The 13,080-nt window shown below is 38.2% G+C and overlaps 2 protein-coding genes across 6 annotated transcripts in view; one reads left to right on the plus strand and one right to left on the minus strand.

Annotated features, from left to right (window-relative positions):
- LOC126950102 (uncharacterized) overlaps nt 1–13,080 on the minus strand; it is a 480,177-nt gene that overhangs the window by 459,731 nt on the left and 7,366 nt on the right. The gene's annotated exons all lie outside the window — the stretch shown is intronic.
- BBS9 (Bardet-Biedl syndrome 9) overlaps nt 1–13,080 on the plus strand; it is a 510,510-nt gene that overhangs the window by 235,487 nt on the left and 261,943 nt on the right. For all 5 annotated transcript variants that reach the window (XM_050783267.1, XM_050783270.1, XM_050783269.1 and 2 more), the window contains one exon: nt 2,115–2,255. In XM_050783267.1, the coding sequence (XP_050639224.1) occupies nt 2,115–2,255 (141 nt within the window). The remainder of the gene's footprint in view (nt 1–2,114; nt 2,256–13,080) is intronic.

Raw genomic sequence — 13,080 nt, forward strand, 5'->3', positions numbered from 1 at the left:
TTAGTGCTTGCAATCCTTTTGTTTCGATTTCTGAAAACATATACACTACCAGTTTCTTTAGCTCTGGGTTCATGGAGATTTAGGGTAATAATCTTCAAATATATAGGCTCAGTCACTTACAGGCAGTGTTGTTGATTATGTTTAATTTTTTTTTTAACTGTGAATTCAGTCAGTACCTGGTCCAAGTAAAGTAGTGGCTACATTTTTAGCGGTATAGTTTTAGAGGAACATTCACAGCCAAATTCTGGTTTGAACAATTAGCTCAGAATTTGGTTGAAAGTATATGGAAGATAGTTTCTTTTTGTGCATGTACAGAAGTGTCAGAAAAAGAAGCATTTGTTTTTGTTTTACTAGTCATTAGAAATGAAGGAGATGGAAACAAGTTTAAATTTCCTTGTTCTTTCCAGACTGTATCTATTAATTGATACAATCTGAAATTTTCTCTACAGTTTACTTATTGTAGAGGAAACATACTCAGTGGGTGTGTTTCCATAATTTGAGGATATATAGAATATATGGAAATTTCCTTGAAGTTGGAGAAAGTAGTTCTTTGCAATTTTTTTGTGGTGATATTGATAGTTGTGCTTTGTGCAGTATCTTAGATCATGTTACCATAACATTTTGAGTCAACACATTTCATCATTGTAAAGTACAAATACACATGCCTCTAAAAACCTCACAGAATGTCATGAAATAATACCCTGGGACTTTTCTTAAGAGACACCAGTTATAATTTGCATCTAGTATTCCAGGAGAAGTGAATTTAACATCTGTTGGTTATGAGCAAAAAATGAGCTACGTAAAACTTGATGGATAATAGATTATATTGAAGAGAATGACAAATATGCTCCACATGCTCTGAAAAAGTATTTAATTGACCTCATATATCAATATGCTTGCCATTGTTGGTGATTTCTCACTATCCTAGTGAACAAGTACTACTGAAAAGTATACTCTCAGCTTGGATGTGGAGTAAGACATATAATTCCAATTGACTTTAGCCAAATATATTGCTAATTCCAGGGATCCTGCTTTGGGATCATGTCTCCAAACTAACTGCTTCTGCTGTTGCTATTTTTAAGCGGCTCCCTGACTCCTCTATAAAGAAATAAAGGAATTAATGTGTGGATTCATCAAGCAGAGTTAGAACATTTTGAGTGTTCAGTTTTTCTACAGTACTATGGCACAACATAGGCTTCTGTATATTATCTTTCATCTTAACCAGTCAAAAACAGAGTTCTAGAAAAAAAGGAGAGAAAACTAGGATTTTAGTATTGCTTTTCTAGATTTATAAGTAGAGAGCCTAATTTGCTTTGGTTTCAATTTCATTTTCTGTAAAAATATTGAAAATGATTTTGTAAAGCTTTATATAAATTTTAATATGAAACTTTCATTGCCATATATTCAGTTACCTATTTCGGTATGCATGTATGAGTATTAAAATCACTTGACAACTGAATGGCTATGTAAGCCTTCCAAAATGTCACTTAAAGTGATATGTAAAGTTAAAAGGCTTGAGGAAAGTATAATTCATATAAAGGTAATATTCTACATACTAATGTGTAAAATGGACATGGATTTCAATAGAACAGAAGAGCAAATCCTGCTTTCCTGTTCATAATTTCAATCTTCATCAAGTAAAAAAAGCTAAAGATTTAAAATGTTTTTGATAGAGAAATTTTTAGATATGGTAATATAGAGTCTTAAAGATATGATAGAAACTTCATATTCTTTGCTCATGTTTGCTGATAGCCTTGGATTAGGGCTAGAACTCTGAAGGTCTTAAAGACTTAGTTCAGTAATTGAATGTAAGTCACTATAATGTTTTATATAATATCCAAATGTGATGATTTAAAAAATACGATACTGCTATTAAAGACAGAGCTCATGTCTGTGGTTCTTTTAAAATTTTATTTTTGATTTGTACCTTTTGAAAATAGTAATGAAATATGAATCATGATAATGATTTACCGTTATTTCAGCTTTGTTAAACAAAATAGGCAGGCAGCAAACAAACAAAGATATGTTGCTGCTCAAACTATTAGTAGTACAACTTTTTTTTTGCCAAATTGTTTGTCAAGTCTATGAATCTACATATCTCTCTTTTATTTCAGGCATTCCTCGAGTTATCCAATGTAAATTTAGACTTCCCCTAAAGTTAATTTGCCTACCAGGTCAGCCTTCAAAAACTGCAAGCCACAAAATTACTATTGATACCAACAAATCTCCAGTCAGTCTTCTTAGTCTCTTCCCAGGTAAGACTTTTGAAATAACATGCTTGCAGCATCAAAAATGCTAAGAATTTAGAATGGAATCCTTCATCAGCAGATAATGATGGGGTAATTATCAGATAATTGTTAAGTAAGAGTATAAAAATGCCTCAAGGATTTTTCCCTCCTTTGCCTGTTCAAAGGTGAATAGCTTATATCAACAAGGTAATAAGGTGTTCCTTTTAAGTTTGATTAAAATTATCGTAATAATTATTTTGCTACAGTATTCAGAAATAAAAACATCAAGTGTTTCTCTTTAGACTGTGATTTTTTTTGGCTTGGAATGTAAATATTTACTATTCATCTTTGTGGTAGGTTTTTGGATATATCTTTCTTCTAAGTGTATAAATATTTATTATTTATCTTCATTGTGGGCTTTTGTATATGTACCTTTGAAAGTATATTCTTATGTCTCTGAAAAGTAATCTCATAAGTAGATGCTTTTTGTACTCTTTTATTCTGCTGTCCACAGAAGCTAGAGGGTGTTCATCCTGTGCCTATGGTTGTTTAGAAGGGTTTCATATTTAATGCTTCAATATCTCAGTGAACTTTTGGGGTATTCTGTGATGGTATGACTTTCTCCAAGTGTCAGTTTTCTTTCTGAGTGGCTTAGAAATGAAAGAAGATTTATTGGATAAAACATCCTTAGTGACCAAGGTTTTTACTGTGTCATGTCCTTAACTTTCTTGGTGGTGGGGTAGAATTGAAGAATAAAATCTTGGAATTAAATCCACCCTTTTAAATCCTTCATTAAAAATCAGCACTGTTGGCTATGAGATGCATCTTTTCCTTTGCATTAGTGGGTAAGATTTAGGATACAAACAATACTTTTCACAAGGTGTAGAAATTTATGGTAAGTCAACTTCTGTGTTATTAACTACTTAAAGTGCTTAAAATTTATTTTTTATTAATTTGCAGTATTTCAAAAATTTTATTTATATGAAACTCTGAAAAATCTTCAAAATTAAATATTCTATTGCAATTATTCTATTCTTAAGTGTGAATTGAGTTTGGAGATATATATATGTATATTGTTAGCAAAATATTTTTTACCTTTTGGGTTCTTTCTCCCATCTCTTCTCTTCTTTTACCACCTTGTTTTTTAGTCAATTTTCTTATAACAAACTTGGATTATGAAAAAGGCAGACTCACTACCTTTTGTAACATCTTGCATAAACTTATTAGTTTCTTGGGTCTTCTATACTACCTTAGGAACATAGTTGGAAATTATATGTTGAACACCAAATTTTTTTTTTCTTTTATTATTATTATTATTATACTTTAAGTTCTAGGGTACATGTGCATAACGTACAGGTTTGTTACATGTGTATACTTGTGCCATGTTGCTGTGCTGCACCGATCAACTTGTCAGCACCCATCAACTCGTCATTTACATCAGGTATAACTCCCAGTGCAATCCCTCCCCCCTTACCCCTCCCCATGATAGGCCCCGGTGTGTGATGTTCCCCTTCCCGAGTCCAAGTGATCTCATTGTTCAGTTCCCACCTATGAGTGAGAACATGCGGCATTTGGTTTTCTGTTCTTGTGATAGTTTGCTGAGAATGATGCTTTCCAGCTGCATCCATGTCCCAACAAAGGACACAAACCCATCCTTTTTTATGGCTGCATAGTATTCCATGGTGTATATGTGCCACATTTTCTTAATCCAATCTGTCACTGATGGACATTTGGGTTGGTTCCAAGTCTTTGCTATTGTGAATAGTGCCGCAATAAACATATGTGTGCATGTATCTTTATAGCAGCATGATTTATAATCCTTTGGGTATATACCCAGTAATGGGATGGCTGGGTCATATGGTACTTCTAGTTCTAGATCCTTGAGGAATCGCCATACTGTTTTCCATAATGGTTGAACTAGTTTACAATCCCACCAACAGTGTAAAAGTGTTCCTATTTCTCCACATCCTCTCCAGCACCTGTTGTTTCCTGACTTTTTAATGATCGCCATTCTAACTGGTGTGAGATGGTATCTCATTGTGGTTTTGATTTGCATTTCTCTGATGGCCAGTGATGATGAGCATTTTTTCATGTGTCTGTTGGCTGTATGAATGTCTTCTTTTGAGAAATGTCTGTTCATATCCTTTGCCCACTTTTTGATGGAGTTGTTTGTTTTTTTCTTGTAAATTTGTTTGAGTTCTTTGTAGGTTCTGGATATTAGCCCTTTGTCAGATGAGTAGATTGCAAAAATTTTCTCCCATTCTGTAGGTTGCCTGTTCACTCTGATGGTAGTTTCCTTTGCTGTGCAGAAGCTCTTTAGTTTAATGAGATCCCATTTGTCAATTTTGGCTTTTGTTGCCGTTGCTTTTGATGTTTTAGACATGAAGTCTTTGCCCATGCCCATGACCTGTATGGTACTACCTAGGTTTTCTTTTAGGGTTTTTATGGTATTAGGTCTAACATTTAAGTCTCTAATCCATCTTGAATTAATTTTCGTATAAGGAGTAAGGAAAGGATCCAGTTTCAGCTTTCTACTATGGCTAGCCAATTTTCCCAGCACCATTTATTAAATAGGGAATCCTTTCCCCATTTCTTGTTTCTCTCAGGTTTGTCAAAGATCAGATGGCTGTAGATGTGTGGTATTATTTCTGAGGACTCTGTTCTGTTCCATTGGTCTATATCTCTGTTTTGGTACCAGTACCATGCTGTTTTGGTTACTGTAGCCTTGTAGTATAGTTTGAAGTCAGGTAGCGTGATGCCTCCAGCTTTGTTCTTTTGACTTAGGATTGTCTTGGAGATGCGGGCTCTTTTTTGGTTCCATATGAACTTTAAAGCAGTTTTTTCCAATTCTGTGAAGAAACTCATTGGTAGCTTGATGGGGATGGCATTGAATCTATAAATTACCTTGGGCAGTATGGCCATTTTCACGATACTGATTCTTCCTATCCATGAGCATGGTATGTTCTTCCATTTGTTTGTGTCCTCTTTGATTTCACTGGGCAGTGGTTTGTAGTTCTCCTTGAAGAGGTCCTTTACATCCCTTGTAAGTTGGATTCCTAGGTAATTTATTCTCTTTGAAGCAATTGTGAATGGAAGTTCATTCATGATTTGGCTCTCTGTTTGTCTGTTGCTGGTGTATAAGAATGCTTGTGATTTTTGCACATTAATTTTGTATCCTGAGACTTTGCTGAAGTTGCTTATCAGCTTAAGGAGATTTTGGGCTGAGACAATGGGTTTTTCTAAATATAATCATGTCATCTGCAAAGAGGGACAATTTGACTTCTTCTTTTCCTAACTGAATACCCTTGATTTCTTTCTCTTGCCTGATTGCCCTAGCCAGAACGTCCAACACTATGTTGAATAGGAGTGGTGAGAGAGGGCATCCCTGTCTTGTACCAGTTTTTAAAGGGAATTTTTCCAGTTTTTGCCCGTTCAGTATGATGTTGGCTATGGGTTTGTCATAAATAGCTCCTATTATTTTGAGATACGTTCCATCAATACCGAATTTATTGAGCATTTTTAGCATGAAGGGCTGTTGTATTTTGTCAAAAGCCTTTTCTGCATCTATTGAGATAATCATGTGGTTCTTGTCTTTGGTTCTGTTTATATGCTGGATTATGTTTATTGATTTGCGAATGTTGAACCAGCCTTGCATCCCAGGGATGAATCCCACTCGATCATGGTGGATAAGCTTTTTGATATGCTGCTGAATCCCGTTTGCCAGTATTTTATTGAGGATTTTTGCATCGATGTTCATCAGGGATATTGGTCTAAAATTCTCTTTTTTTGTTGTGTCTCTGCCAGGCTTTGGTATCAGGATGATGTTGGCCTCATAAAATGAGTTAGGGAGGATTCCTTCTTTTTCTATTGATTGGAATAGTTACAGAAGGAATGGTACTAGCTCCTCCTTGTACCTCTGGTAGAATTCAGCTGTGAAACCATCTGGTCCTGGACTTTTTTTGGTTGGTAGGCTATTAATTATTGCCTCAATTTCAGAGCCTGCTATTGGTCTATTCAGGGATTCAACTTCTTCCTGGTTTAGTCTTGGAAGAGTGTAAGTGTCCAGGAAATTATCCATTTTTTCTAGATTTTCTAGTTCATTTGGTAGAGGTGTTTATAGTATTCTCTGATGGTAGTTTGTATTTCTGTGGGGTCGGTGGTGATATCCCCTTTATCATTTTTTATTGCGTCTATTTGATTCTTCTCTCTTTTCTTCTTTATTAGTCTTGCTAGCGGTCTGTCAATTTTGTTGATCTTTTCAAATAGCAACTCCTGGATTCATTGATTTTTTGGAGGGTTTTTTGTGTCTCTATCTCCTTCAGTTCTGCTCTGATCTTAGTTATTTCTTGCCTTCTGCTAGCTTTTGAATGTGTTTGCTCTTGCTTCTCTAGTTCTTTTAATTGTGATGTTAGAGTGTCAATTTTAGATCTTTCCTGCTTTCTCTTGTGGGCATTTAGTGCTATAAATTTCCCTCTACACACTGCTTTAAATGTGTCCCAGAGATTCTGGTATGTTGTATCTTTGTTCTCATTGGTTTCAAAGAACATCTTTATTTCTGCCTTCATTTCGTTATGTACCCAGTAGTCATTCAGGAGCAGGTTGTTCAGTTTCCATGTAGTTGAGCGGTGTTGATTGAGTTTCTTAGTCCTGAGTTCTAGTTTGATTGCACTGTGGTCTGAGAGACAGTTTGTTATAATTTCTGTTCTTGTCCATTTGCTGAGGAGTGCTTTACTTCCAATTATGTGGTCAATTTTGGAATAAGTGCGATGTGGTGCTGAGAAGAATGTATATTCTGTTGATTTGGGGTGGAGAGTTCTATAGATGTCTATTAGGTCTGCCTGCAGCAGAGATGAGTTCAATTCCTGGATATCCTTGTTAACTTTCTGTCTCGTTGATCTGTCTAATGTTGACAGTGGAGTGTTGAAGTCTCCCATTATTATTGTATGGGAGTCTAAGTCTCTTTGTAAGTCTCTAAGGACTTGCTTTATGAATCTGGGTGCTCCTGTATTGGGTGCATATATATTTAGGATAGTTAGCTCTTCCTGTTGAATTGATCCTTTTGCTATTATGTAATGGCCTTCTTTGTCTCTTTTGATCTTTGATGGTTTAAAGTCTGTTTTATCAGAGACTAGTATTGCAACCCCTGCTTTTTTTTGTCCTCCATTTGCTTGGCAAATCTTCCTCCATCCCTTTATTTTGAGCCTATGTATGTCTCTGCGTGTGAGATGGGTCTCCTGAATACAGCAGACTGATGGGTCTTGACTCTTTATCCAGTTTGCCAGTCTGTGTCTTTTAATTGGAGCATTTAGTCCATTTACATTTAAGGTTAATATTGTTATGTGTGAACTTGATCCTGCCATTTTGATATTAACTGGTTATTTTGCTCATTAGTTGATGCAGTTTCTTCCTAGCCTAAATGGTCTTTACATTTTGGCATGTTTTTGCAATGGCTGGTACCGGTTGTTCCTTTCCATGTTTAGTGCTTCCTTCAGGGTCTCTTGTAAGGCAGGCCTAGTGGTGACAAAATCTCTAAGCATTTGCTTATCTGTAAAGGATTTTATTTCTCCTTCACTTATGAAACTTAGTTTGGCTGGATATGAAATTCTGGGTTTAAAATTCTTTTCTTTAAGAATGTTGAATATTGGCCCCCACTCTCTTCTGGCTTGGAGAGTTTCTGCCGAGAGATCTGCTGTTAGTCTGATGGGCTTCCCTTTGTGGGTAACCCGACCTTTCTCTCTGGCTGCCCTTAAGATTTTTTCCTTCATTTCAACTTTGGTGAATCTGGCAATTATGTGTCTTGGAGTTGCTCTTCTCGAGGAGTATCTTTGTGGCGTTCTCTGTATTTCCTGGATTTGAATGTTGGCCTGCCCTACTAGGTTGGGGAAGTTCTCCTGGATGATATCCTGAAGAGTGTTTTCCAACTTGGTTCCATTTTCCCCCTCACTTTCAGGCACCCCAATCAGACGTAGATTTGGTCTTTTTACATAATCCCATACTTCTTGCAGGCTTTGTTCATTTCTTTTTCTTCTTTTTTCTTTTGGTTTCTCTTCTCGCTTCATTTCGTTCATTTGATCCTCAATCGCTGATACTCTTTCTTCCAGTTGATCGAGTCGGTTACTGAAGCTTGTGCATTTGTCACGTATTTCTCGTGTCATGGTTTTCATCTCCTTCATTTCGTTTACGACCTTCTCTGCATTAATTACTCTAGCCATCGATTCTTCCACTTTTTTTTCAAGATTTTTAGTTTCTTTGCAATGGGTACGTAATTCCTCCTTTAGCTCTGAGAAGTTTGATGGACTGAAGACTTCTTCTCTCATCTCATCAAAGTCATTCTCCGTCCAGCTTTGATCCGTTGCTGGCGATGAGCTGCGCTCCTTTGCCAGGGGAGAGGCGCTCTTATTTTTTGAATTTCCAGCTTTTCTGCCCTGCTTTTTCCCCATCTTTGTGGTTTTATCTGCCGCTGGTCTTTGATGATGATGGTGACGTACTGATGGGGTTTTGGTGTAGGTGTCCTTCCTGTTTGATAGTTTTCCTTCTAACAGTCAGGACCCTCAGCTGTAGGTCTGTTGGAGATTGCTTGAGGTCCATTCCAGACCCTGTTTGCCTGGGTGTCAGCAGCAGAGGCTGCAGAAGATAGAATATTGCTGAACAGCGAGTGTACCTGTCTGATTCTTGCTTTGGAAGCTTCCTCTCACGGGTGTACTCCACCCTGTGAGGTGTGGGGTGTCAGACTGCCCCTAGTGGGGGATATCTCCCAGTTAGGCTACTCAGGGGTCAGGGACCCACTTGAGCCGGCAGTCTGTCCCTTCTCAGATCTCAACCTCCGTGTTGGGAGATCCACTGCTCTCTTCAAAGCTGTCAGACAGAGTCAATTGCGTCTTTAGAAGTTTCTGCTGCTTTTGTTGTTGTTTACTGTGCCCTGTCCCCAGAGGTGGAGTCTACAGAGACAGGCAGGTTTCCTTGAGCTGCTGTGAGCTCCACCCAGTTCGAGCTTCCCAGCGGCTTTGTTTACCTACTTAAGCCTCAGCAATGGCGGGCGCCCCTCCCCCAGCCTAGCTGCTGCCTTGTGGCAATATCGCAGACTGCTGTGCTAGCAATGAGGGACACTCCGTGGGCGTGGGACCCTCCTGGCCAGGTGTGGGATATAATCTCCTGGTGTGCCCGTTTGCTTAAAGCGCAGTATTGGGGTGGGAGTTACCTGATTTTCCAGGTGTTGTGTGTCTCAGTTCCCCTGGCTAGGAAAAGGGATTCCTTACCCCCTTGCGCTTCCCAGGTGAGGCGATGCCGCGCCCTGCTTCAGCTCTCCCTGGTCAGGCTGCAGCAGCTGACCAGCACCAATTGTCTGGCACTCCCTAGTGAGATGAACCCAGTACCTCAGTTGAAAATGCAGAAATCACCGGTCTTCTGTGTCGCTCGCGCTGGGAGTTGGAGACTGGAGCTGTTCCTATTCAGCTATCTTGCTCCGCCTCACAATGATAAATTTTTAAACATTTCTTCTGGGATCCAATATATATGATATAGAGTGGTTTTAAAAAAATTCCTGGATTTGTATTCATGTTAAACATGCTAGATGGAATCATGTGCTTGTTTAAAATAAGTATCACTTCACTCTTATAAAAGTAAGACTTAGATAAATTTGCCATGGCAAATCTTCTGTGTCTATTTTTTTTAACTGAAAGAAGCAATTTAATGAGCTTTATAGAGAAGAGATAAAACAACTTTTACTCTACATGTCTTCCCATTTTATTATTCCAGTTCTCTTTCTGTAAACTAGTATATTTAAAATAGCTTTAATTTGTCTTATTACAAAAGAAATGTAAAATTTAGAAAATGTGGATAACCAAAAGGAAAAGTGAATGCTACTATTAATTCTACTATCCATCAATACCTTTTTCTGTTTCATTACATTTTTCTAATGTTTAAATACATATTTTTTCATAGCATTTATCCCCAAAAAGAATTTCACTTGTCATACTGTTTTGAGACATCTTTTTACACCATTAGATATTTTTGTCATATGATTTTAATGATTGCAAAGTATTCTATCATAAATCCATACTATGAAATCATTTGACCAGCATTATTCTTTTAGATATTTATGTTGTTTTTAGTGTATTAATGTTGTAAATATACCTGTTATGAACATTGCTGTAACAATACTTCTTTAACTTTATTGTAGTTTATTTGATGAATATTTAAAAGTGGAATTGCTGGGTCAGTCAGAGAATCAGAGTGTTTTTAAAGCTTCTGAAATATAGTGTGAAATTGACTTCCTGAAGGAATACCAGTTAATCCTAACAACAGTGTTTGAATAAAGGCGTCTAGTACCCCACACCTTGGCAATAGAGAATATTATAATAAAAAGCTTTTAATATGCTTAATAGTTATATAAAAACATTTATTTACATATATAAGTAGCTATGTGGGGTGCTTCTGTTACTCCAGAAAAGTGAATACGCAATAAAGCCTTTTTTTTTTTTTTTTGAGACAGGATCTTATTCTGTCACTCAGGTTGGAGTGCGGTGGCACAATCATGGCCTACTGCAGCCTCTACTTCCTGGGCTCACGGGCTCAAGCGATCCTCTCACCTTAGCCTCCAGAGTAGCTGAGACTACAGGCCTAGCTAATTAAAAAATATTATTTTGTAGAGACAGAGTCCCACTATGTTGCCCTGGCTGGTTTTGAACTCCTAGGCTCAAGCGGTCTTCTCATGTTGGGCTCCTAAAATGTTGGGATTACAGGTGTGAGCTACTGTGCCTGGCCAAGACATTTCTTTATCTCATATAAAGAGAAAACCAGAAGTGGGCGGTGGAAGCTGTGGCAGTGGTCTATGACTGTTTTCAAATACCTAGCATTTTTTCTTTCTTTGTAATCTGCCATCTTTAGTGTGTTGACTTGTTCCACGGCAATAAGATATTTGCTTCAGCTTCAGGCATCATATCTTACTACAAGGTAGGAGGTAGGGGGAAGAAACAGCTATATAGTAATGATGATAACTTTTATCAGAAAAGAATGTTTTCAAAAGATTCCCTGGGAAATTTCTGCTTAGGTTTCAATAGCCATAATTTTGTCACATGGCTTCCTCTAGCAGTACAAGAAACTGAGAACTAAATGGGCTAGAGAAAAGGGGGTTGGGAACATAAGTTAAATTACCTGACCATCAGTGTATGTCACAATACCAGTAGTTTTATACAAAAATTTTACTTAAATGTAATAACAGATAAAATGTCATTTGATAATAGTCTTTTATGTTGCTCAAGTATGTTTCTACATTTGCTTGTCAATACATTTATATTGTAATGGTTATGTAATACTCCATTGTTTGGAGCTGTCATGTACGTACAGGTTTTCTGTACTTCTCTATTTCTCTTAGGAGAAATTCTTTGGAGACAAATGCTTGAGTTAATGGGTATGCATATTTGAAAACTTTATTCAAATACCAGCTGCCTTTTAGAAAAATTGTATCGTGTTATACTCCCAGCATCAAGGTTCATGCCCATGATAGCAGCTGGATTCATTAAATCTTTTAAAATTTTTGACATTATTAGGTAAAAAATGACATTTCATTTTTAACTTGCATTTCTAAATTACTTGTTAGCATATGTTTAATTTTTCTTAACTACTTCCATTTCTTCTTTTAATTCCTTCTTTTAAGGTTTATATTTTTTAGGTAGTAAAATTTCTTAATTGTTTTCTTCATAGTTTCAGGTTTTCATGTTATGCCTGGAATGATCTCTATTCTAAGATTATAAAATATTTACTTATTTTTTCTGGTACATTTTTGTATGTTCTTTTATTCTCAAACACGGCTTCAGTGCATATTTTTGTGCTTTTAAAAAAGCGTAAATTGGGGGCGGAGCGAGATGGCCGAATAGGAACAGCTCCAGTCTCCAACTCCCAGCGCGAGCGACACAGAAGACCGGTGATTTCTGCATTTTCAACTGAGGTACTGGGTTCATCTCACTAGGGAGTGCCAATCGGTGCTGGTCAGCTGCTGCAGCCTGACCAGGGAGAGCTGAAGCAGGGCGCGACATCGCCTCATCCGGGAAGTGCAAGGGGAAAGGGAATCCCTTTTCCTAGCCAGGGGAACTGAGACACACAACACCTGGAAAATCGGGTAACTCCCACCCCAATACTGCGCTTTAAGCAAACGGGCACACCAGGAGATTATATCCCACACCTGGCCGGGAGGGTCCCACGCCCACGGAGCCTCTCTCGTTGCTAGCACAGCAGTCTGCGATCTACCGGCAAGGCAGCAGCGAGGCTGGGGGAGGGGCGCCCGCCATTGCTGAGGCTTAAGTAGGTAAACAAAGCCGCTGGGAAGCTCGAACTGGGTGGAGCTCACAGCAGCTCAAGGAAACCTGCCTGTCTCTGTTGACTCCACCTCTGGGGACAGGGCACAGTAAACAACAACAAAAGCAGCAGAAACTTCTGCAGACGCAAATGACTCTGTCTGACAGCTTTGAAGAGAGCAGTGGATCTCCCAACATGGAGCTTGAGATCTGAGAAGGGACAGACTGCCGGCTCAAGTGGGTCCCTGACCCCTGAGTAGCCTAACTGGGAGACATCCCCCACTAGGGGCAGTCTGACACCCCACACCTCACAGGGTGGAGTACACCCGTGAGAGGAAGCTTCCAAAGCAAGAATCAGACAGGTACACGCGCTGTTCAGCAATATTCTATCTTCTGCAGCCTCTGCTGCTGATATCCAGGCAAACAGGGTCTGGAGTGGACCTCAAGCAAACTCCAAAAGACCTACAGCTGAGGGTCCTGACTGTTAGAAGGAAAACTATCAAACAGGAAGGACACCTACACCAAAACCCCATCAGTACGTCACCATCATCATCAAAGAC

Source organism: Macaca thibetana, chromosome 3, assembly GCF_024542745.1.
Source record: "Macaca thibetana thibetana isolate TM-01 chromosome 3, ASM2454274v1, whole genome shotgun sequence".
Taxonomy (NCBI): domain Eukaryota; kingdom Metazoa; phylum Chordata; class Mammalia; order Primates; family Cercopithecidae; genus Macaca; species Macaca thibetana.